This window comes from Pithys albifrons, chromosome 12 (assembly GCF_047495875.1).
Source record: "Pithys albifrons albifrons isolate INPA30051 chromosome 12, PitAlb_v1, whole genome shotgun sequence".
Lineage (NCBI taxonomy): Eukaryota > Metazoa > Chordata > Aves > Passeriformes > Thamnophilidae > Pithys > Pithys albifrons.
Genome location: NC_092469.1, coordinates 13,156,687 through 13,176,948, shown reverse-complemented (window position 1 = coordinate 13,176,948; position 20,262 = coordinate 13,156,687). Strand labels below are relative to the sequence as shown.

Below are 20,262 nucleotides of genomic sequence, written 5' to 3'. Positions count from 1 at the left end.
TTTTTCTTGCTTTTTCAGTGCTAATAGAGCTTGAACTTCACTCTTGGAATTACTTTTTTATGTTTACAAACATAATATGGTCCTTCCTTGTTTCTGGTAAGAGGATATTAAGACAGGCACCAAAACACAGCTCAGAAAATGCACAACCCAAAGCCCTCAAAGTAGTCCTTAACCAGCTTTCTGTCAGAAAAGGGAGCCCGTACTTTTTAGGACGGAGCTCACACAGCCTGCTGGCAGCATTTGCAGCTTTCTGAAGCACCCTGCGCTGGTCCTTTCAGACAAGCCTGTTCTCCACAGGCCCTTGGGTCACCTTCCTACCCTGTCCTGCAGGCCAAGGATTTTACCAGTGTATTTTAATTCATGGAAAATGGCTGAAATGTAAAGCCACTGTGTTGTCTTCCCTGAGGGCTTCTACAATTGTGTTACAGTGAGGTCTGGTTCTCTTGCCACCAGATGGCCCCTAAGCCCAGCTAATTGGAAATGCTTTTCAACAAGCCCGTAGTAGTAATTTTTTCTTTCAATGTGCACATCTATAAGACCTGTTCAATTATATTTATTATGAATTATTAAGGATTTATAGAAACATGAAAAAAGATGTTCACGTAAACTTGGGAGTGGCTTAATGAAGTGAGGTTACATAGGGATTAGGGTATCCTGATGTTGTGATTGTTTGTTGTATCACAAAAACATTTGATGACAAAGCCACTTCCCTTGGCTGTGCTGGAACAGTGTGCCCGTATTTTACCTGACCAGCAGAGCCACTCCTGTGTTAGGAAGATCAGGGCTGTCACTGCCCCAGCAGAATTGGCCAAGAGTTGTGTTTCCCTCAACTGTCTGTGGTGTAGCAGAGGAAGCACTGCTGTCAAGTCACCTCCATTTCCTTGAGTTTATCCTCTAGTTCCAAAGGGGGAGAAGGAAAGGAAAAAAAAAGGGGAGGGAAGAAGAGAGAACCTGACCGAGGCTTTGCTGCTGTTGTTTTCCATTTCACTTGCACAAGACTAGCACTGTGATGTAAGAGAGAAGTTAATGAAGAAAGAATCCCATTAACTGGCTTTTTACACCAAAGGTGTCCTTCTGCCACCACTGACCGACAGGTTATTTTTCTATTATATTCAGAATTCAGATCCTGAGGCACATCTCACAATGAAAAACAATGAAAGTGGCAGATATAAGTGTACCTTTCATCACAGACTACTCTTAAAAGGTAAAACCAGATTTTCCACCCATAGATGCTATTTCTGCATCTGTTTTGGCATAAACAATCATAATGTCAATGCATATTAGATCTGTAAAATATCCTAACAAGAAACAATCTCCATTTGCCTTTGGAGTCCATCTGGTATGACATACACTGGTGTGGAGTTAAAATATTAAATACCAGATTAAAATATATGGGGTCACAAGTAGAATCTTTATTGAGTTCAAATGACAGATACACATTACATTATGCACTGAAACTACATCTGTAATGAAACCCTGAGGTATAAACATTTAACTAGTAATTTCTAGAAGGATGCAAAGGCACAAATAACACAAGCAAGGAATTTAACCTCAGAACAGGAGTTTGCAAAGTAGTGGACAGCCAGCTGCCCTGAGGAGCTTGGAGCTGAGGGCAGCAGGTTTTTGTATCACATGTCAGTTTTAACTAATGGTCCCATTGCTGGGCTCCATATTTTGGGAATAATCCCATGCAGTCAGCCAGGTGCTGTGCTCCAGGTTTGGTCCATTTTTTTCAGAGTTAGTAATCCAATCCACTCCCACTCTCCTTGTCACCTTGTGCTTTGTGAGAACATCCTTTGCCCTCAGCCAGCCCCTCTGCTTCTCCATCACTGCCATTCCCTGTTGAAAGCACAAAGGTAAAAGACAAATAAAACTCACTGGTGGTCTTTAATAGTGAAAAAAGAAATGTAGAGCCCAATTTTTTAAAAACCATTTAAATGCAACTCAGCAAGAAATCCCATGTAGAAAAAGAGAAAATAACATTTTGATTCCTAATTTTATTATGATTCCCATATACATAAAATGAAGAGGCAATTGTAACTAAAAATCTTCAACAAGAGCTGAATAGATCCTTATTTCTAGTGTGTATGTGCCACCCACCTGTTTCTCTGTGATTAATAATGTCACTGTAATCTTACCATCCTCTTCCCATGGGCTTGGGTCATCTGATCGATGGCAGACTGGTGACAACAGCAGATGATCCTTGGGCTCAGTGATCACCTCTTGTATCAAGGGTTTCAAGGGAGCTTCTTCTTTATCTTTGATCTCCAGGTATCTTTCTGAATTAGCAGACTCTGTAAAGAAGCTTTCAAGAAGGGGTCTTAAGTGCTCCTTTTCATGCTCTTTATGGCTCTTAGACACATTTGAAAAAATTGCTGTTGGAACTTCTGCTGAATTCTCAAACATGCTCTTATTCTTTCCCTCTAATGCAGAATCGCTGTAATTTGTCACTTCAGAAATTATTTCAATCTTTGGGTGATAGTCCTGCTGTAAAGGTAGAAAATGGAATTGAAAATATATTATTCCCAGATACAGAAGCTAAAAGATGGATAAATATCGCTTGGATCCATGTAAGTTGGATCCAACAGCTTGGATGTGCTGTTCTCCTAAAATGTATGGAAGATGTGCTTCCTCCATAGCCCTGCTGCTTCATGGATGACTCTTAGATTATTTCTCAGGTATCAGTGATGAACTCACCATAAATAGTTCATAAGAAGACCTATTTCAGCAATTCAGCAATGTGTGGGCTGCACTCCATTACTTTACTCTAAACCTGACTAACATCTTCATCTGTCTTCAGCTGAGAACTGAGCACCCTTTGGAGCACAACAGCTGCCAACACACACTCCTTCAACTAACCCTTTGTTCCCTTCCCTTCTTTTGATTGGAGACTTCATTGGCCAAGACATTTTGCAATGGTGTTACGAGTCTGTGACCAAAGGAGAAAATAAATTCCATGCCTTGCTGACTGTAAGAAAAGTTGTCATTATCTTGGAGAGACTTGTAAGAACATGTACTGTGCCAGGCCCTGTCTGTAGCAAGGTCAGTATGATTCTATGATCAACGTGAGAATCAAAACTATGCTTTTAATCTTTGTTTTCTTTTTTCCTCTTGTTTCTGTTTATAGGCTTTTGCCTAAAAGATTAATTTGAGCAAAGCAAAATACTAAGGTGGAAAAGGACTGGCCTGCAGGGGAGTAGAAGAGTTTCAATCTCTCTGTGTTTTCAGTTGAAATGCCAGATTTTATTCAGCAGCAGGCAATTTCTTCTATCTATTCAGTCCTTTGCAGCATATTAGTACTGGTAAAGTATATTTTAAGAGTAATCTTCATTATAACACTACATACTACTAGGATATGAAACTTAAGTAACTGTTGCATTACTTGATCTTAGGTTTTCATTCTCCTATTTTTGCTATACAATAATATAAAAAATCAGATAAAAAAAGATTGACAAGTAGATGTGATATGCTGAAACCATCCATTTTAGTTTATAAATGCCTAAGTGATTGCACCTCCCAAAGCAGCATTTCACAACTTAAGATTATCCTCACTTTGCAAAACATTTGTAATGTGTTTAGGGAAGCTTCATTACTGGAATTAATAAAAATGCTACCTTTTGAATGAAGATTTCCTCTTCTGGGGGAAATTCAGTTACATCTACATCTTCTAAATCAGGCAGTTCCTGAAAACAATCACAGATCATTAACCACAGTAACCCATGAAACAGGACATCTCTGGCTCACTGGGAATCTTCCCCAAACCAATGCTTGTCAGGGTACAAGGCCACAGCCAGTGGCACCACACTGTCATTCATCCTCTCACAGGTGGCAGTTTTCTGTGAAGCACAGGTTGAAAAGGAAGATTCACTTGTCTCCAGAAGCAGCAAAAGGGAAGGCAACAGCCTTAATGTCAGACTGAATCCTGGTTTCTACTATGCTGTGTGATTATGAAGGAAAAAGGATAAAGAGCAAGGCATTAACAGGATCTTAAGAGTAAACATGGTTTATGTCTATTAGCTGTTTCTTATCTATTCAATAGACTTAATCCCAATTGCAACTCATCTTTATGGGTAAGAGCCAAATCCAGACCTGCAGTCTGCCAGAAACTGCTTATCAGTAAATTCTCTTAACTAAATACACCTAATAAAATGTTTTACTGTGAATGCCTCTTAATTAAGGACATGGAACTGCAGACTTGCCAAGAACTGTTTTTCCTCAGACAAGTCAGACAAGTATTATTTGCTGACATGAAAGCAAAACCAGAAGCTGGGAATGCAAAATCACAGGTAGAAACTAATAACTTTTTGCCATTTTTTTGTCTAGGTCAGTAGTGGTTAAGCATCTTTTTTTGGTTTTAGATGTTTTTAGCACTTAATGATTTTGTAGCAAACTGCTTGGTGTGATTGCATCAGGAACATCTATTCTGTACTGTCTTGTGTGGAGAAGATTATTACAGAATTAAAATCAAGAAAGGAAATTTCTCTGTCCTGATATGGTTGTAGCTAGTGCAGCATGTCCTGAAGTCACACAGTTTTATAAAAACAGCATTTAAAAAGTAGAAATTAAATTCTCAGACTAATGTTAGTGGGTGGAATTTGATGTCAATAGGGAGATGAAATAGCTATTCATCTTGTTTCAATCAGCAGGATACATTTGCAGATCAAACCAAAATCACTTAGTCAAAGTTATCCTGGTTTAGGTACATGGAATGTGGTTCAAACACTGCCAGGGCATGTGCAGCAACATGAGCTTGTTTCTGCTTGACAAAGGGATGTCATAACCCCAGTATTACAAACTCTCCTCTGCTCTCATCCCTTATATTACTCCTGAGACCGTCTGCAGAGTCAGGATACAAATAAAGACAAAGGTGCTGCTCCAGAGCTCCTCACCATCAGCATCTTCACAGCCATTCCCTGCTATGTCAGCACTAAGACTCCTCGGAATATCTGCAATAATGTAAGTACGGGATGTTGTTTGCTGGGAGAAGCTCTTTCTATTGCTAAACATTCTTGGAGAGCAAAGTTGCAACAAACAGTGAAATGTGCATTAGAGTGTGATCTGGGTTTGGGTTTTCTTCTGTAGAATTAAAACAGTCACACTTTTTACAGGTCTAAAGAAACCCCATGGATAAAGATAAAGAGTTCTTTTAGACTACATTGAAGTTTGTGCAAAGCAGCTTCCAATGGTGCCACAGAGCACCAGGGAAAAACAAACACTGAACCGATGAGATCTTCACATTGTGGGTACCTACAGTATCACTATGTATTTAAAGCCTTTAGATCTGCTTTTAAAAATAATACTGTATATACTTTTAATCGCTGCCAGTTCTCTCCACTACGTTTTTTAAACCTATTATTAAAAACAGGCAAACAGGAGCCAGGAGCAAACCCTCTGCTAAAGCAGTGGGTTGGGCCCTTCAATAACACGGAATTTTTTCCTGGAAAATCAAGAGCATGGCAAGGATCTGAGACTTTTCTGCCAGTAGTTAACAATGGCAATATAAGGCAACAAAGAGTATACTAAATGTTCTGGGAAATCATAAGCTCAGAAGGTTGTTCTTGCTGGTTATGTCACAGTCTGACCCTGTCAGTTTAGCAGCAGTGTCCTAGCTAGCACATATTGAACAGTTTTCCTTTAAAGTAAGGTTGTATTTTTGAGTGGTATCCATGTCCTCCCGAAGGTTAAATGTGGTAAACCTGTTTGAATGTTGCATCATCAGATGGCAATCTTAGATAATACAAGATCATATTACAAATGTCAATTACTTATTATATACTTGATATTGCAAATCTTGCTTTTTTGGAAATAGACCTCAAAGTTCTATTTTGAAAATTAATTTGTAATATCTGATACTGCTAGGTAACATTTACAATGATGGGGTTGCTATTTCTTACTTATGCTTTGTCTGCAATAGTTCACATTTTCAACTGCATATTTAATTTGAGTTTTGCTTGAGAGGACAAATGTATCTACTAGATTTTCTTTGATGTGATTTGTTTTTAAATGAGAGCTCTCATTAGCTTCTCCAGAGAAATCAAGGAGATAGACAGTCAACTTCAGGTGATTTATAGGACAAAAGCATTTATAGGACAAACATTTTAAGGACAAAAAAGCTGAGGTAAATTCTTTATATATGCTAGACTAGAGAGAATTAATACCCCTGCAACTTCACCTCTTCTGATTTTCTTTTTTTCTTTCCTTTTACTTTTCTTAATAGTAGGGCTTCCTTAAGAACCTGGTCATATAATTTTATTAGCCAGGATGTTACATGAATTACCTTGAAGAAGACAATACCCACATGTACACTTGTCAAAATCTGAATCCAATACATACATCAAGATAAAGTTTCTCCAGTGTCTCCAGTTTGAACTGTTCAATTTCAGCATATTCATCCCTTTCAGGAAGCATGGCCTTGTCAGTGGCTGCCTTCTGTCTTGGGAGATCTAAAGAACAAACGATAGTCAGTTGCAGAGAATAAAAAACCAAGCACTGCAAACCCAAACTGCTGGGACCTGACTACCATTGCAGAATTCACAGCTGAATCCAGCACTTCTGTCTTTCCATCATGTTCTTGGTCTGTCTCATATCTTACACTTTATAAATTAATAACTGTGTTTGGCAATAATGTATTCCACAAGCTATAAAACCATTCGCCCATCTGTGAAGGCACAAAACCACCTCTGGACTAGTTTCTGTTGACAGACTGCACAGTGTATGTGGGACCAAGGGAAGCCTGTGAGCTACCCTGTCACTAAACCTGGCATGGTGGAGAAGTGCAGTTCCACCTTTAGGTTGCAGAAGTTGAAAGTTAAACTCTCAGAATGTTTTTATTTGTTGTATTTAAAGGTTATTTTATCCAGTACTGCTTGATTCTCACCCAATGACTGTGGTAATCTAATCTAATGTTCTTATCTATGATCAGTTGGTTTGAGCAATGGCAGAGGTAGGTGGTGCTACACTAAGACAGTTTGGCTCATCATCTCTGCATCCTCAGTTTGGTTTGGCTGTTCAGTTTGGTTTGTATGTTACCATCAATCTCCTTGTTGAAATTCATGCATTTGTAAGAGTCTGGTTCCTGCACATCCTCTTGAACTCCAGCAGGAATATTTCCAGATGTGAAATCTTTGTTATCTTCCCCATTTGGTATAAGTGTTATCACTTCATCACTAACATCAGAAGCTTCATTTTTAAATTTCTCAGTCTTCACTTGAGCTTCTTCCTCTTCTGATATATTTGAAGTCTCTGATGTATTATAATTTCCATCACAGTCTTGTGAACTTGCAGGTGCTTCTACAGAAGAAAGAAGTTAATTAAAATTGTTGAGTTAATCTACCATTGCCAGGTCTAAATATCCAAACATGGCTACATTTGCCTAAATATGCAGCAAAAGATCCTACTTTGTTGGAGCAGCTATTTGTGGATAAGTCCACCCAAGATTGCAGCAATGTTGTGGGTTTTCCCACAATTTTATTTTCCCTGGCAAATAAAGTTTCCCAGCAAAAAGACTTCATCTAGAGAAAACACTTCAGTAAATAATTTTCTAGTACTTATAGTTAACCTTGAAAAGATTCACAGGTGACTACATATTGAAATATATGCTTGAGAACTTGGATGGATCAGCAACAAGTGCTGGTTATCCTCTCCTTTGTGCAATTCACTTGCTTACACAAAAGGTTTTACTTGTTAGTCAACCTAAAGATACATCATATAAAGACTCCTCTGCACATTCAAACTGAGGTGGTCACAGACATCTTCCAAAATTGTAAGAACAAACCTTCTAGAACATCTGTTGCATCTCCATTTCCACATTTTGCACTTGTCTCTCTTTCTTCCATGAACTTTTGTTTTTTATTTTCCTCTGCTTGTTGCCTGATTGCTGATAATGCATCAATGCTATCTTGGATTTTTTTTCTCTCTCTGGTTTCCCATTTTTCCCTTTCTGCATTCTCAGCTTCACGCCCTCCAACAGCCCAGGCTTCTGCACAGGCTCTAATGAAAACACAAAAGCTCACTGAAATACACCTATAAGAGCCCATCTTTACAATGAGATAGAAATTTAAAATAACTTTCAACAGCATAAAATAGCTGCAAGAAACAAAAGCAATTAGGAGAGACAATCCCTTATGCAATAGGGATGAATGCATATCTCATCTTGTACATGGAACTGAAACAAAAGCAATAAAGATATCCAAATGCCAGAGATATCCAAATGACCAGAGATTGGTCTGATCTTGGCTTGGCTTTTCCAGACACCTGTTGGGTTTCTGCTGAAATCAGGATTTGTCTCTGGACTCCAGATTTGGTGCAAGACAATTCTGTTCAAGAATTAGTTTGTGAAAAATGTATCACTTTTTTCTAGGTTAGATGTACAACTCTGTAATATAATACTCTTGTCCTCTTAGTCACCCACTTTCAGTAACTTATACTGATCAGTCTTCCTTTCCTTCCATGACAATTTTGACAAAAAATGGATGAGTGATCATCAGCATTTGATCTTTATTGCTGTGTAAGGAAGAACACTGTGTTTCTTACCTATCCTTTGGGAAAACTGGTCTGTCATCCAGATAAGTTAGTTGTTGTAGTCGAACAATAAGTGTTTTCCTGTAATTAGCAATTTTCTTTATCACCTCATTTCCCATTAAACTCAGCACATGCTAGAGAAACAAAGGGAACAGTTTTTAAAGTTGAGTAGCAAAAACGCCCAATCTGGATATGCACTCTGACATTTCAAAAACATGAAGTGAATAAAACATCATGGGTGCTACAGGTAATCAACAAGAAATAATTAAATAAAATATTTGACACCAATATCTGTGCACTGAACTACCCAACAAAACCACTCTGTGGGGCTCACCCATACACATGATATGACCCCTCAGCTGTGTCTGCCTTACCAGATTAGGCATGGTCTCCAGAACAGTTACAATACTTGGATCACTTAGATTGTTGTGGGAAAGATCAAGAACAGAAATACTTCTGCATTCTTGCAAGTGCTGGATGTCTTCCACTGTTTGTAACTTATTGTGAGCAATCTGCAGAGTCTGCAGGACTTTCAGACAAGCTGTCAGACAAGCACAGTACAACAAAAGGAAAGGTAAGGGTTGTTGCTTCACCCAGGGTTTCCTGAAGCAAATAAAAAACTGCATTGTCAAACTAATTGTTTATATTGAATTTGCAGCTTTTTTCTAAATTTGGGGTTTTTTGCTATATGCATTTTTTGGCTAGGCCTCCAAAGCTGTTTCTTCACCCTGGGAAAAACAGCTATTTGGTTTTTGGGATGGAAGTTGTCTTTTAGCCACATTTCAAACTAATTAGTTACACAAAAGCAAGGAGTTGTGTTTCAAATTTCTCCAATGTGTGCAAGTGGTAATGTAAAGGAATTGGTTTTTATTTTCTGCTGCAGACAGAATAAATCTTTTAGCAGGCATAAAAGATTCAGTACCTGTGTCTGCAACTGCCAAAGCACATCTTAAATGCAAAGTAAATGGTGAAAACTGTATTGTCAGCCTGTCTGCAACACAGATAACTACTGAGATAGTATTAAGAAGTGAGGAAAAACTACCTAATTATCCTAGGTATCCATGTGAAAGTAGTTCCCACGTATTTGCTGTTTTCTCATCTATTTAATTTGAAACATACATGGGTTTGACTCCTCAGCAGAAGCCCTGTGGACTTTGGTAAGGGATATTGTGTGAAATTCTAACATGGATAAAAGATCCCTTGAAACTGGTGCCACTAATAATAGCTTAGTCAGAGCTGAGGATTATGGGCTTGCCCGAGGTTAAAACGAGTTGCACCAACAGTTCTTACAGAGATTCTCAATGGTCTTAATGTAGTTGTTACTGATATTGAGGGAATCCAACTTTTGTAAGGGTTCAAGGTTTTCAATTTTCTCAATTAAATTGACTTGCAAGTACAGGCAACGCAACTCTGTCTGAGCCTCCAAATTCTCAATTTTTCTTAAGCCATTGCACTGCAGCCACAAACACTTCAATCCGGTATATTCTTCGAGATTCTCCAGGCGGTCAAATCCTGCAGTAAAAAGATGTTTTAAAATGAGATGGCATTGGCTGAAAATGGGTCTTTGGAAGAATAAATTTTGATAATACTGAAGTGTACTGAAGTTACTGCCAATATTTCCACTGAATTAACGGTCCCATTCCTGGCTCATAAGGGGCAAAATCAAGTTGGTACCATTCTGGTCTGTATCTCATGCAACTCTTTAGATGTGAAGTAACACATAGCAAAACCAAGGCCAAATGTAGAAGGTGGCATGTCCTGTTTATTTGAAAGAATTCTTAGGCTAACTTGGAATTAGCATCATGGGAAAACCTGCTGAAAGACCACAAGAGGACAAATTATGTTCATTCCAACACCTTTTTTCTTTCAGTAGTGTTTGTGAACCTGCAGCAAGTCTTTGTTGTTCATTTTCTTCTTGACCATTTTTATTTGACAGTAAAAAAAAGTTCTGAAAGCTGGAAAAAGGTCTTTACACAAACACATTTAAGGAAAAATACATATATTTTCCTCTGAATGCAACCCAGGCCAGTATTTTAAGACATTTCTCAGAGGCTATTGTTTTAGGAAAAAAATATGTCCCCTGAATCCTATTGATCCTTGAATTATTCCACAAAGTGAATTAGATGTATAATCAGTTTATTTTTGTGCCTTCATATTGAGTAATTTTGTTTCCCAACTCCAGTATTACATAAAATTAACTTATGTTTCCAATTTAAAAGAATTACAAGGTACCTTACTTCAATGAGCCAGGAAATAGATTCTCTGCTAAAATGCTTATTGGAATGATAAATCTAAACAGTCATGTCCACATCTTACCTTTATAATGTAAGTAAAGTGTATCATTTAAGTATGGGGTCCAGTATAATTTCTGCTGTTTACAGATGTCCAGCAGAATCTTTTTGGTCATTCTAAAATAACAGGAAGCAGAAGCAAAAGGAAAAAAAAGTATTTCAGTGCACATTTTGAAATCTTTGCTTTCCTTACAGATTCCAATGCACCACAATAATTTTTTTCACACAAGAGAAGTAACTACAGCTTTCAAAACTATATCCCAAGTAGTAGTTTTTTTTTAGAGTGACTTTTCACTTCTACCTTTTTGAAGTGAGATACCAGGCCCTTCTGCTAAAAAACAGAGAGTACACAGGAAAAGGGGTAGGGAATTAGAGAGTTCATCTTCTTGGAAAAGAGCAGTGTGATTCTGTGTTACCTTCTGGTTCCTTCCTCTCCAATTCTTTCCTCCATTCCTTATTGCTTTGGTACAAGACCTTTGGTGGCATAGCCAATATGCAACATTTTTCTCTGACCAGAAAAATCAGTAGTTATCAACCCAACATTTAAATGAAATGCTGACTCTGAAACAGCACTCAATAAAGTTTTAATATGCAGCTGTGGCTGGCTGGGAATGCCACTAGGAATTAACACTAGGCATTAACACAATGCCTTGTCTGAACTGATGCTGAGAAATGGTCAGATCTACTGGAAATGAGTCCCACGAGAGTTTTGCAGCATTATCTGCAGATCCACTACATACACTACATCCTGGTGTAGTTTGCTACTGTGGCCATTAAAAACCCCAAACATCTGCTCAGGCATTGGAAATGTCACTAATTCCTGATTTATTGATTATTCTCAAGTTCATTTTCAAAGTTGTTCTCCAGAGTTAAGATCAATATGCAGAAAAGCAAAACTTCAATGATGCCAAGATTAAAATAAAACACATCCACAAACAATGTATTACCTTACAGAGCCCCTCTCGTCTCCTGCCCTTTGATTGGATGAGCTGGTTACAGACTTGAGGTCAACATCTGATTTTTGTTCATTCTGTTGATCTGCTCTGGACACACAATTGATGGCTTTCTCTTGAGTTTTAACATCTTTGTAAGAAAATGAGTTGCAATTTAATAGCAAGGATGGGAAAAACGTGTCATGTTGCCAATTACTTTATAAAAATATTGCAGAGCACTTGAATGTGAATTTCAAGAAGACAAGGGTTTTAACCAAGATTTTTGCTGACAATTTTAATGAAACAATGTTTTAAGAAGGCAAAGTAGTGAAATAAGTAGTAAATTTAATAGTAAATTGGTAGCAAATTTAACTGTTGAAAGCAGCTTTTAATTTTTTTTTGTTTTAAAACTGGAAGTCAGGTAATACCCACTAGTCCCAAGATTCGTTTAACATACAATGGAGTAAAGTACTGGCACCATTGTTCTTCTGGTCTTAATTAAATGTAATACATTGTAGATGTCTAACACTAATTTAACAAGACACTTAACTTCACATGTAAAGAGATTACAGTAATGGTGCATCTGAGTCATCCCAAGCACTGTCTGTTAGTTTAGCTCTTCTAAAAATTTACCCTTTTGCTCTCCTTGGGAGGTGTCTGCAGAGCTACACTCACTGAGGCTGTCTTTACACTGCCTTTGATTAATTGTAATTTCAATTTTCTTCTCTTCAGAGTCTTCCTTTGGACCTTCTAGTTGCACTTGTAGTCCATGCACTTAAAAGAAGACAGTATAAACAAGATGATTGTACCAGCTGTAATGATGGTTGTAATTGAAACATAGTAATAGGACATATTTACTAGGACAAGAGGCAACGGGCAGGAACAGGAGGGAGAATTTCATGACTCTATGGGTGACTGTGCCCTGGAACAGGCTGCCCAGAGGGGTGGAGTCTCCCTCCCTGGAAACACTCCAGTCGCTTCAGGATGCATCCTGTGCCATGTGCTCCAGGAGACCCTGCTCGGGCAGGGAGTTGGACCAAAGGGTTCCAGCCACTGTGGTCCATTCCCTGATTCATCCTGTGGTCTGTGATTTACAGGTCTGGCCAGCTCTGTGATTACAAAACGGGAAAAGGTATCTCTCCAGCAAGAGCAAAGTAAAGAAACAGAGGGAATAGTAAAAAAAGGCACAGGATGACAGCAACAGACGCCTCAGTTAGGGCAGGATTTCCAGTGACTTTGCAGGGAAAAAGCACAGACTCGTATTGTATCCAGATGAGTAATAACAGACGTGGTGTCTGCGCACTGTGTTGGCCAGCGCTCCCCGGGCCGGTCCTGGCGATCCAGCGCGGGGCTCACCTGTGCGGGCAGCGCTGTCCGCGGGGCCTGCGGGGGCGGCGCCGCTGTCAGTGCCCGTGCCCGTGTCCAGTGGTGCCCCGGGCGCTGCGCCCTCCCCGCCGCCGCCGCTGTCCCGGCCTACAAGCGGGCGCTTCCATTCTAACATCCCCCGAGTCAGCACCGGCCCCGCGGTCTGACTTTTCCAGACAAAACGTCCAGGGATCCCAGTCGGCAGCAGGAGCGGGACGGAGCGGGGCCGCCTCGGCCGTGGCCACGGCAACGCCGCGCGCAGGCGCACAACGAGCCGCGGGCGCTCCCGGCGGCCCCGCGCGGCCCAGGCAGCGGCGGGTGAGGGCGGCAGGGCCGGGCCGGCTCCGGGTGAGCGGCTGGACACGGGGGGTTCCTCCGGCACAGCCCGGCCCCCGGGTGAGCGGCTGGGACACGGGGGGTCCCTCCGGCACAGCCCGGCCCCCGGGTGAGCGGCTGGGACACGGGGGGTCCCTCCGGCACAGCCCGGCCCCCGGGTGAGCGGCTGGGACACGGGGGGTCCCTCCGGCACAGCGCGGCCCAGCCCGGCCCCCGGGTGAGCGGCTGGACACGGGGGATTCTCTCCGGCACAGCCCGGCCCCCGGGTGAGTGGCTAGACACGGGGGGGTTCCTCCGGCAGTTTGGCCCCCGGGTGAGCAGCCGGGACACGGGGGGGTTCTGCCCGGCACAGCTCGGCCCCGCGGGTGAGGAGCCGGGCGGAACACGGGGGGTTCCTTCCACTGTGCCTTCTGCGTGTGTGGCGGCGCCGGGCATCGGTCCTGCCCCGAAGGTGGCGGCGGCGGCCGGGCTTTGTACTTGGTTTGAAATGTATTGACTAGGAAAAACCGTGAGAGACACAGTGTGCGATGTGGCTGGAGCGCTGCACGGTTTAAGGGCAGTCGTACATACAGTGCTTTGTGATAGCGCTGGGCACTGAAGTTCTGTCTGGGCTTGCTTTGTCCCTCATGAAGCTTTTTGTCCTTGAAAGAGCCTATTGTTTCTTTGTGCTTCAGCTTGCTCCTGATGGTTATCCTTGCCTCTCCTGGAGGTAGTTCTTTATCTCCCAAAATTCGCTTATACATATTGTGTTTATCCTGCTTGAATTGTTCTGTTTACAGTGTCGTTGATCGGTGTCACTGCAGTATAACTGATGAGTAGCTAAAACCCTAAAACAAGAGCTAAACAATACTTAAACCAGTGAGGATGATAGTACGTGATACTCAAATTTTACCAGGCTGACTTTGGGCTTTTCTGTACAAAACCAGTGCTCAGACTGTAATGTGCTGAGCCCCAAACGTTATTCATTCAGTCTGAAAAATTTACATGGCCCAAGAGCCGATTGTCATTGCCTGTGTCTCTGATTTTCAGGCTTGTGATCACCATGGCAGCAGTGGATCGTTTCTCCCTCTTGTACAGAGAAATCAGTCGTTCCTGCAATTTCTACATAGAAGCCCTGGCTATTGTTGGAGCTTGGTACACAGTCAGAAAATGTGTGTCTCTGGCATTTGACACTTACAGCATGCTCAGGTTGCACGTGATTCCCAGGCTGGGCGGTGAGGTTGATCTTGTCAAGCAGTATGGAAAATGGGCTGTGGTCACTGGTAAGAGATGATGTGTCATATTTGCCTGTTTTATGTAACATACTGTGCCAGTACTGTGAAATTTGGTAGCCTGTGCTGCTGGGTGAGCTTATGTCACAACCTAGGGCCTGTATTACCTCTGGTTGCAAGTTAGTCTGCTTGAATGGCTGTTGTTCATTGCCTTACTAAATTCAGTTCTTCAGGATATCATCAAGCTAAGTGAGTTGTCTGCTGAGAAGGAGTCACAGCAATTTTCCCCCAAGTTTGCAAGTTACACCTTGAACACTTGCAAGTGTAGACAGAGATGCAGACAAGATCCTTTCTTAGCTATGATGTTTTCATATGTGCTCTAGTTCATCAGTTTGAGTCCTGTACCTCTGACATCCCTGCCTTTCATTGAGGTTCTGCTTTGAGCTCTCTCTTGTTGTCATAGAAAATATAAAACTTGTATGAGGGGGATTGCAGAAGGTGGCTACTGACAACATTGTCTTTGATGTGTCTTTGAAATCAACATATTCAGTGCCCCATGAACTCAGAAAAGAGAATAAAGCTATAATTGAAAGAACTGTCGAAGTAGAAGACTGGGGCTGCTCTGTTTTTCAGCTTGTTTATTCTGTTATTTTCTTTCACAGGTAGCACAGATGGTATCGGGAAGGCGTATGCTGAAGAACTGGCAAAGCGTGGGTTGAACATCATCTTAGTCAGCAGAAACAAAGAGAAGCTGGAGGCTGTATCGAGGAGCATCTCTGAAACATACAAAGTGGAAACAGATTTCATAGTAGCTGATTTCAGCAAGGGGCGTGAGCCTTACCCAGCCATTAAGGAGGCTCTGAAAGACAGAGAAATTGGGATTTTGGTGAATAATGTGGGAATGTTTAATGCCTACCCAGACTACTTTACTAATCTGTCTGAGGATGTACTGTGGGACATGATCCATATAAATATTGCTTCTGCTAACATGATGACACATATTGTGCTGCCAGGCATGGTAAAGAAGAAGAAAGGGGCAATAGTGAATGTTTCTTCTGCTTTCTGTTGTCAGCCGACACCACTGTTAACCATCTATGGAGCCTCTAAAGTAAGTTGGGGTGTAGTGAATGGTATGCACTGGAAAGTACATTATAGGTTCGTTGTGTTAGGGGGTTTTTTAAACATATTCAGTAAGGATATCAAAATACTTGAAGGTTTTCTAGGGATTTGTTTAAATATTGGAGGTGAATGATACATGTGTTATGCAGTAAACTCTTCATCCTCACCAGTGCTTGCTTTGAACTAAAGTCAGTGCTCTTTTATTTTGTGTGAACTGTGGCATAACAGTAATTCTAGGAGGAATGGTGCCTTTCTCAGATGCACAAAACAGAGTGGCTCTGTCTCTTACTCAGCTGAACTGTGCAGGCACACCTCCAGCCTCTTAGAACACACCAGTATTTGGTAGCAGGAGGGGCTACACTCATGCTCAAGCCAGCATTTTGACAAGGGCTGTGGCCAAATGTGGCCACTGCTTCACTTCACACCAAGGGGTAGAAGGGTTCTTACACCATTGTACTGTATTTGAGGAGAAGTGAAAAGAACTTTCTCCTCCATAAGTAACCTTCCTGAGAAGATTCAGTCAGTAATGGATAGGATGGGGCAGCTGGGTGATGCTGGAAGTATGAATGCCCATGGTGATGTGGATTTACACTAAATGAGAACATTGACATGGTAAAAAGCATGATCCCACCTCACAGGATCTGCTGCTTACTGGCCTTTTCCCTTACTTGGCTCGAATACCACCTTGTTAAACAAAGGTTGGTTGTGATCATCCTCTGGTTCTCACGCCCTCTGCACCTGGGCTGTTACCATGCACATGGTCAGCAAAGCACCCACTGCTTTTGTGAGCTGAGTCACTAACCAATACCATTTCAGCCTCTCGCACTATCCCAAGGTGTAAAATTCCTTATGTAATATTTTCTTCAGTGTGGAAACTGGTTTAGGATTCCTATTTGTGTACAGAGTATCTGCCCCCTTGATTATGCTGAGTGTACGTAGAACTGCACTCTGAATTAAAACAATTTCACAAATATTTCACAGACTATTCTGAGTTGGAAGGGACCCACAAGAATCAAGTCCAACTCTTTAGTCAATGGCCCACACAGGGGATTGAACCCATGACCTTGGCATTATTACAACCAAGTTTTAACCATCTGAGTGAATCTCAGGGTTATTAAAAGCCTTGTATGAAAAAGGAAGGAACAACCACAGATATACAAAAGTTTCTTCATTTAGCTGGCATCATTAATCCAATTCCTAGATCAGCAATCCAGTTTTAAACCTGGCCTCAGAACACAGAACTAAGAACAAGCTGCTTTAGTGTCCTAAGGCTCTTTGTGCATTAACAATGGATGGTGTTTGAAGTGATTGCTTTAGTTTTTGTAAATCACTTGTGAGAGCATTTGTACAAGATGCTTTCCCAACAAACTGTTGGAAAAGCCTTTCTTGAGGCACTTGGGAGCAGAAACTCGTTTGGTCACAAGCTGCTCTGTAAAATGCTCTTTTCTCAGGGATAACTGGCTGTGTGGCATCAGTTGCTGCCCTGAGCAGACTGAGCCAGGCTCGTTTTCCTGTCTAATTCCAGCAGTCCCAGTTATCAGTCTTGTGCATTTTTTGTTATTCTGTGAAAGTAAAATGAGCTAAAGGAGGTAACACAGATACACATAAACAAATGAATAATTTTGCATAAGGGTATCCCAGGGGGTAACTAACCTGGCTTCTGGGGAGGATGGTGGAATGCAAAATTCACTTGTTAATGTATTAAAGAATAGGACTTTATTTTGGCCCTCTGACCAGGTATAATTGCTTTAGAGTGTCCTCACAAATGAGGTGTTTGTTTTAGATGAAATAAATGTTTCTGTATTGTTTTTAAGCAGAAATTGTCAGATTTTGTTCCACAGTCATGGCAGGTTTATAGCAAACAGCACAGAAATATGTGTTGATAATACTTAGAAATGCATATTTTTATACTGTTGATTCAAGTTTTTATTTATTGAACTGATGTATAAATTATGTTACAACTTTTCTGTAATTTTAATAAGACTCTGCCCCTGAGATTTCATTGTTTGAAAAAAAATAAGAAAACAATGGGAAAAAGGGTGTGTCTCTCTCTGCTTTTGTCTTTCTAGAGCTATGTGGACTATTTCAGTCGAGCACTACATTACGAGTATGCCTCAAAAGGAATTTTTGTTCAGAGTCTAACCCCAAGTGCAATTGCTACAAAAATGGTGGCATTCAACAGCTTTACAGCAAAGAGATCTGTCTTTGTACCTTCTGCTGAAGAATATGCCAGTCATGCTGTTTCTACTCTTGGGTTATCCAAAAGGACCACTGGTTACTGGAAACATGCAATAGAGGTATTGGAATTCATTCAGCGATTTTATGTTTGCCATGTAGAAGTAGATCAACTGTTTACTGTCTTAGGAGTCTGAATGAAAACTCTGCTCATATTCTGAAAAGCTGCAACGTGTATTGTAGGACTTCAAGGCATTGTGCCATGTTGTGCTTTAGAAAATGGTGCTTGGGCATGCTTATTTTTAAGATAGGAGAATGAAACCAATTCCCACTTGAAATGCTCTGCGAAAATGGGAAAGTGACAACTTTTTATTAATAAGCACAGAGTATCTCGTTTCACTGGGACGTTGCTGACTGAGCACCTGTGAACAGAAACAGCTTTTTTCAGTCCTAATGTAATGAGTGTATTTCTACACTAGGAAAGAGTGGGGAGGGAGGATGGAATAATAGCAGGAAAAACCCCATACTTGTTTTCTGATCTACCTGGAAGCAGGTTCTCCATTTGTTAGGGTTTTCATTTTGGGGGGCAGATTGTTCTATGCACATTGGTCACATCTCATGCATCCTGCCTCCTGGCTCCCTGTGCCATCAGGTTGAGTAGGAGGAAGTGAACAAGTGTGGTTTAGTCCACAAGGAATAAAAGACACAGGAAGGATTCTGGCAAGACATGACAATTAAAGGAAGTGAACAGTATTGCTGTTGTGAACTTGTTGAAGCTGCTTTAGGATTTATTTGCAGAATTATTCAGCTGTGGGTGATACTTCTAAAACGGCTAAATAGATTCACTTCCAAGGGGTTGAATTTAAGGCTTAGTTGCTGGTGTTCAAGCAGGTTTTGCCTTGCTTTGGTAGCGATTTGAAGAACTGTTTTAGTAGAACAAAATTAATCTGTCCCTTATTTTCATTTTATTCTGTTATCTCCCTGTGCCTCCCCACAGTTCACGCTGGCTGAGAGTCTGCCTGAATGGATCTGGGCTCGGATTTCCCTGTACATCAGCAGAATTGTCCGCAAGCAAGCTTTGACATCCAAGTGAAACACAGTATCCAGATGTCCTGCGTGACGAGTAGTGTACTCTGATCAGTGCTGCAGAAATGTTAAATGAACCCTGGAGGGCTTACTTTAACTTATCCGTACCTTGTTAAACAAGCTATGTTACCTAGACAGCAGAAACCTGGATCCTGTCTGTATCCTTGTATTAAACAGCTCTTCTGCTGCTTTCCTCTGTGACAAAATGCTCATGTTCTTGTTGTTAATCTCTATTCACTTTCTCGTCGAGGCAATTGGGCAGCAGCAGATACAGTTTTTATTTCTGTCACTGTCTCACACAGCGTGCTACGGGATGTCCATTTGCAAAGGTGACAAAACTTGAGAATTCTCCCAGTCCTCCGAAAATCATGCTGTTCAAGACGACGGTCCCAGTGAACTGTGTGGAGCCGGGGAGCAGCCGGGGAGCAGCGGGGGAGCAGCCGGGGGTGTCGGGGCAGGACCCGGGCCGCGGGTTTGGCCACAGCAGCCGAGCCTCGGCGGGCCCTGCAGGCCGCGTGCTTCGGCTGTGTCCTGTAAAACTAGGGCTTGTGTTTGCAAACGCGATTTAAACAAACACATTTAACTTAAATGAACCTTGAGACACGCGAAGGTGTGGAGTGTTCCTGTTCCCATCTCCGGTAATACCCAAGCTGTGCTCGCAGCAGCCAGACCGGCCCGGCCCCGCCAGCCCGGGCACTGCGCACGCGCCGCGCGCGGCTCTCGCGAGAGTCCGCTGGTAAACAGCGCACAAGATGGCGGCGGGCCGGGCGGCGGCGCGGTGAGAGCGGGACGGGACGGGACGGGACGGGAGGGCTGCGGCTCCCTCAGAGCTTGTGGGGTGCAGGCGGAGCGGGCAGCGCCCGACCGCCCTTACCGGTGCTCGCTGCCCCTCGCCTCGGGCTGCCTCCCCCGCCGGCTGTCACTTCACCTCCGCCCTGCCCGGGTCGGTGCCCGGCCGCGCTCACTGCGGCTTTGGTCTCGCCGGGGCTGCACCGGGCACGGGAGCGCCGGTGGAGCCGCGTCCGTGCCGGGCCCCCGCAGAGCTCCCCGGGCGGGACGAGGCTGCTGCAGCGCAGTCACGGCCGTGCTGTCCCTGCCGCTCCCAGCCGGCTGTCCCTGTGCCCTGCCTGATCCCCGTGCCCGCTGTCCCTGTGCCTTGATCCCCGTGCCCCCCGTCCCTGTGCCCGCTGTCCCTGTGCCTTGATCCCCGTGCCCTGATCCCTGTGC

At 42.3% G+C, this 20,262-nt stretch overlaps 2 protein-coding genes across 9 annotated transcripts; one reads left to right on the top strand and one right to left on the bottom strand.

The window, feature by feature from the left end:
* Nucleotides 1-1,399: 1,399 nt before the first annotated feature.
* On the bottom strand, nt 1,400-13,342 carry DNAAF1 (dynein axonemal assembly factor 1). Of its 3 annotated transcripts, none has more exons than XM_071567784.1 (13): nt 13,100-13,342; nt 12,377-12,517; nt 11,759-11,894; nt 10,837-10,928; nt 9,811-10,032; nt 8,895-9,061; nt 8,533-8,654; nt 7,775-7,989; nt 7,030-7,290; nt 6,334-6,443; nt 3,615-3,683; nt 2,139-2,487; nt 1,400-1,839 (listed from the first exon to the last, which is right to left on the bottom strand). In XM_071567784.1, the coding sequence occupies exons 1-13, from the start codon at nt 13,242-13,244 to the stop codon at nt 1,739-1,741; spliced, it is 2,130 nt and encodes a 709-aa protein (XP_071423885.1). In that variant the 5' UTR covers nt 13,245-13,342; the 3' UTR covers nt 1,400-1,738. The 3 variants fall into 3 exon arrangements, with proteins under 3 accessions (XP_071423885.1, XP_071423886.1, XP_071423887.1); XM_071567785.1 differs by having other exon boundaries at nt 2,139-2,484; XM_071567786.1 differs by lacking the exon at nt 12,377-12,517.
* HSDL1 (hydroxysteroid dehydrogenase like 1) lies at nt 4,807-19,475 on the top strand. 6 transcript variants are annotated; one of them, XM_071567789.1, is made up of 6 exons: nt 4,863-4,956; nt 5,109-5,239; nt 14,474-14,706; nt 15,318-15,763; nt 17,844-18,071; nt 18,947-19,475. In XM_071567789.1, exons 3-6 carry the CDS (start codon nt 14,487-14,489, stop codon nt 19,040-19,042), a joined length of 990 nt encoding a protein of 329 aa, XP_071423890.1. In that variant the 5' UTR covers nt 4,863-4,956; nt 5,109-5,239; nt 14,474-14,486; the 3' UTR covers nt 19,043-19,475. The 6 variants fall into 6 exon arrangements, with proteins under 6 accessions (XP_071423894.1, XP_071423890.1, XP_071423888.1 ...); XM_071567793.1 differs by lacking the exon at nt 5,109-5,239 and having other exon boundaries at nt 4,807-4,956; XM_071567787.1 differs by lacking the exons at nt 4,863-4,956; nt 5,109-5,239 and adding an exon at nt 13,386-13,710.
* Nucleotides 19,476-20,262: the final 787 nt, after the last annotated feature.

What these genes read in the sequence shown, in the direction of transcription:
- HSDL1 (XM_071567793.1), top strand. Translation starts at nt 4,919, where the DNA reads ATGTCAGCACTAAGACTCCTCGGAATATCTGCAATAAT. An exon ending in CTCGGAATATCTGCAATAAT is followed by an intron (nt 4,957 to 14,473) that starts GTAAGTACGGGA and finishes TCTGATTTTCAG; the next exon opens with GCTTGTGATCACCATGGCAG. An exon ending in ACTGGAAACATGCAATAGAG is followed by an intron (nt 18,072 to 18,946) that starts GTATTGGAATTC and finishes GCCTCCCCACAG; the next exon opens with TTCACGCTGGCTGAGAGTCT.
- DNAAF1 (XM_071567784.1), bottom strand. Translation starts at nt 13,244, where the DNA reads ATGTTAGAATGGAAGCGCCCGCTTGTAGGCCGGGACAGCGGCGGCGGC. An exon ending in ACTTTACTTACATTATAAAG is followed by an intron (nt 10,033 to 10,836) that starts GTAAGATGTGGA and finishes TTTTTACTGCAG; the next exon opens with GATTTGACCGCCTGGAGAAT. An exon ending in TTTCAACAAGGAGATTGATG is followed by an intron (nt 6,444 to 7,029) that starts GTAACATACAAA and finishes TTTGTTCTTTAG; the next exon opens with ATCTCCCAAGACAGAAGGCA.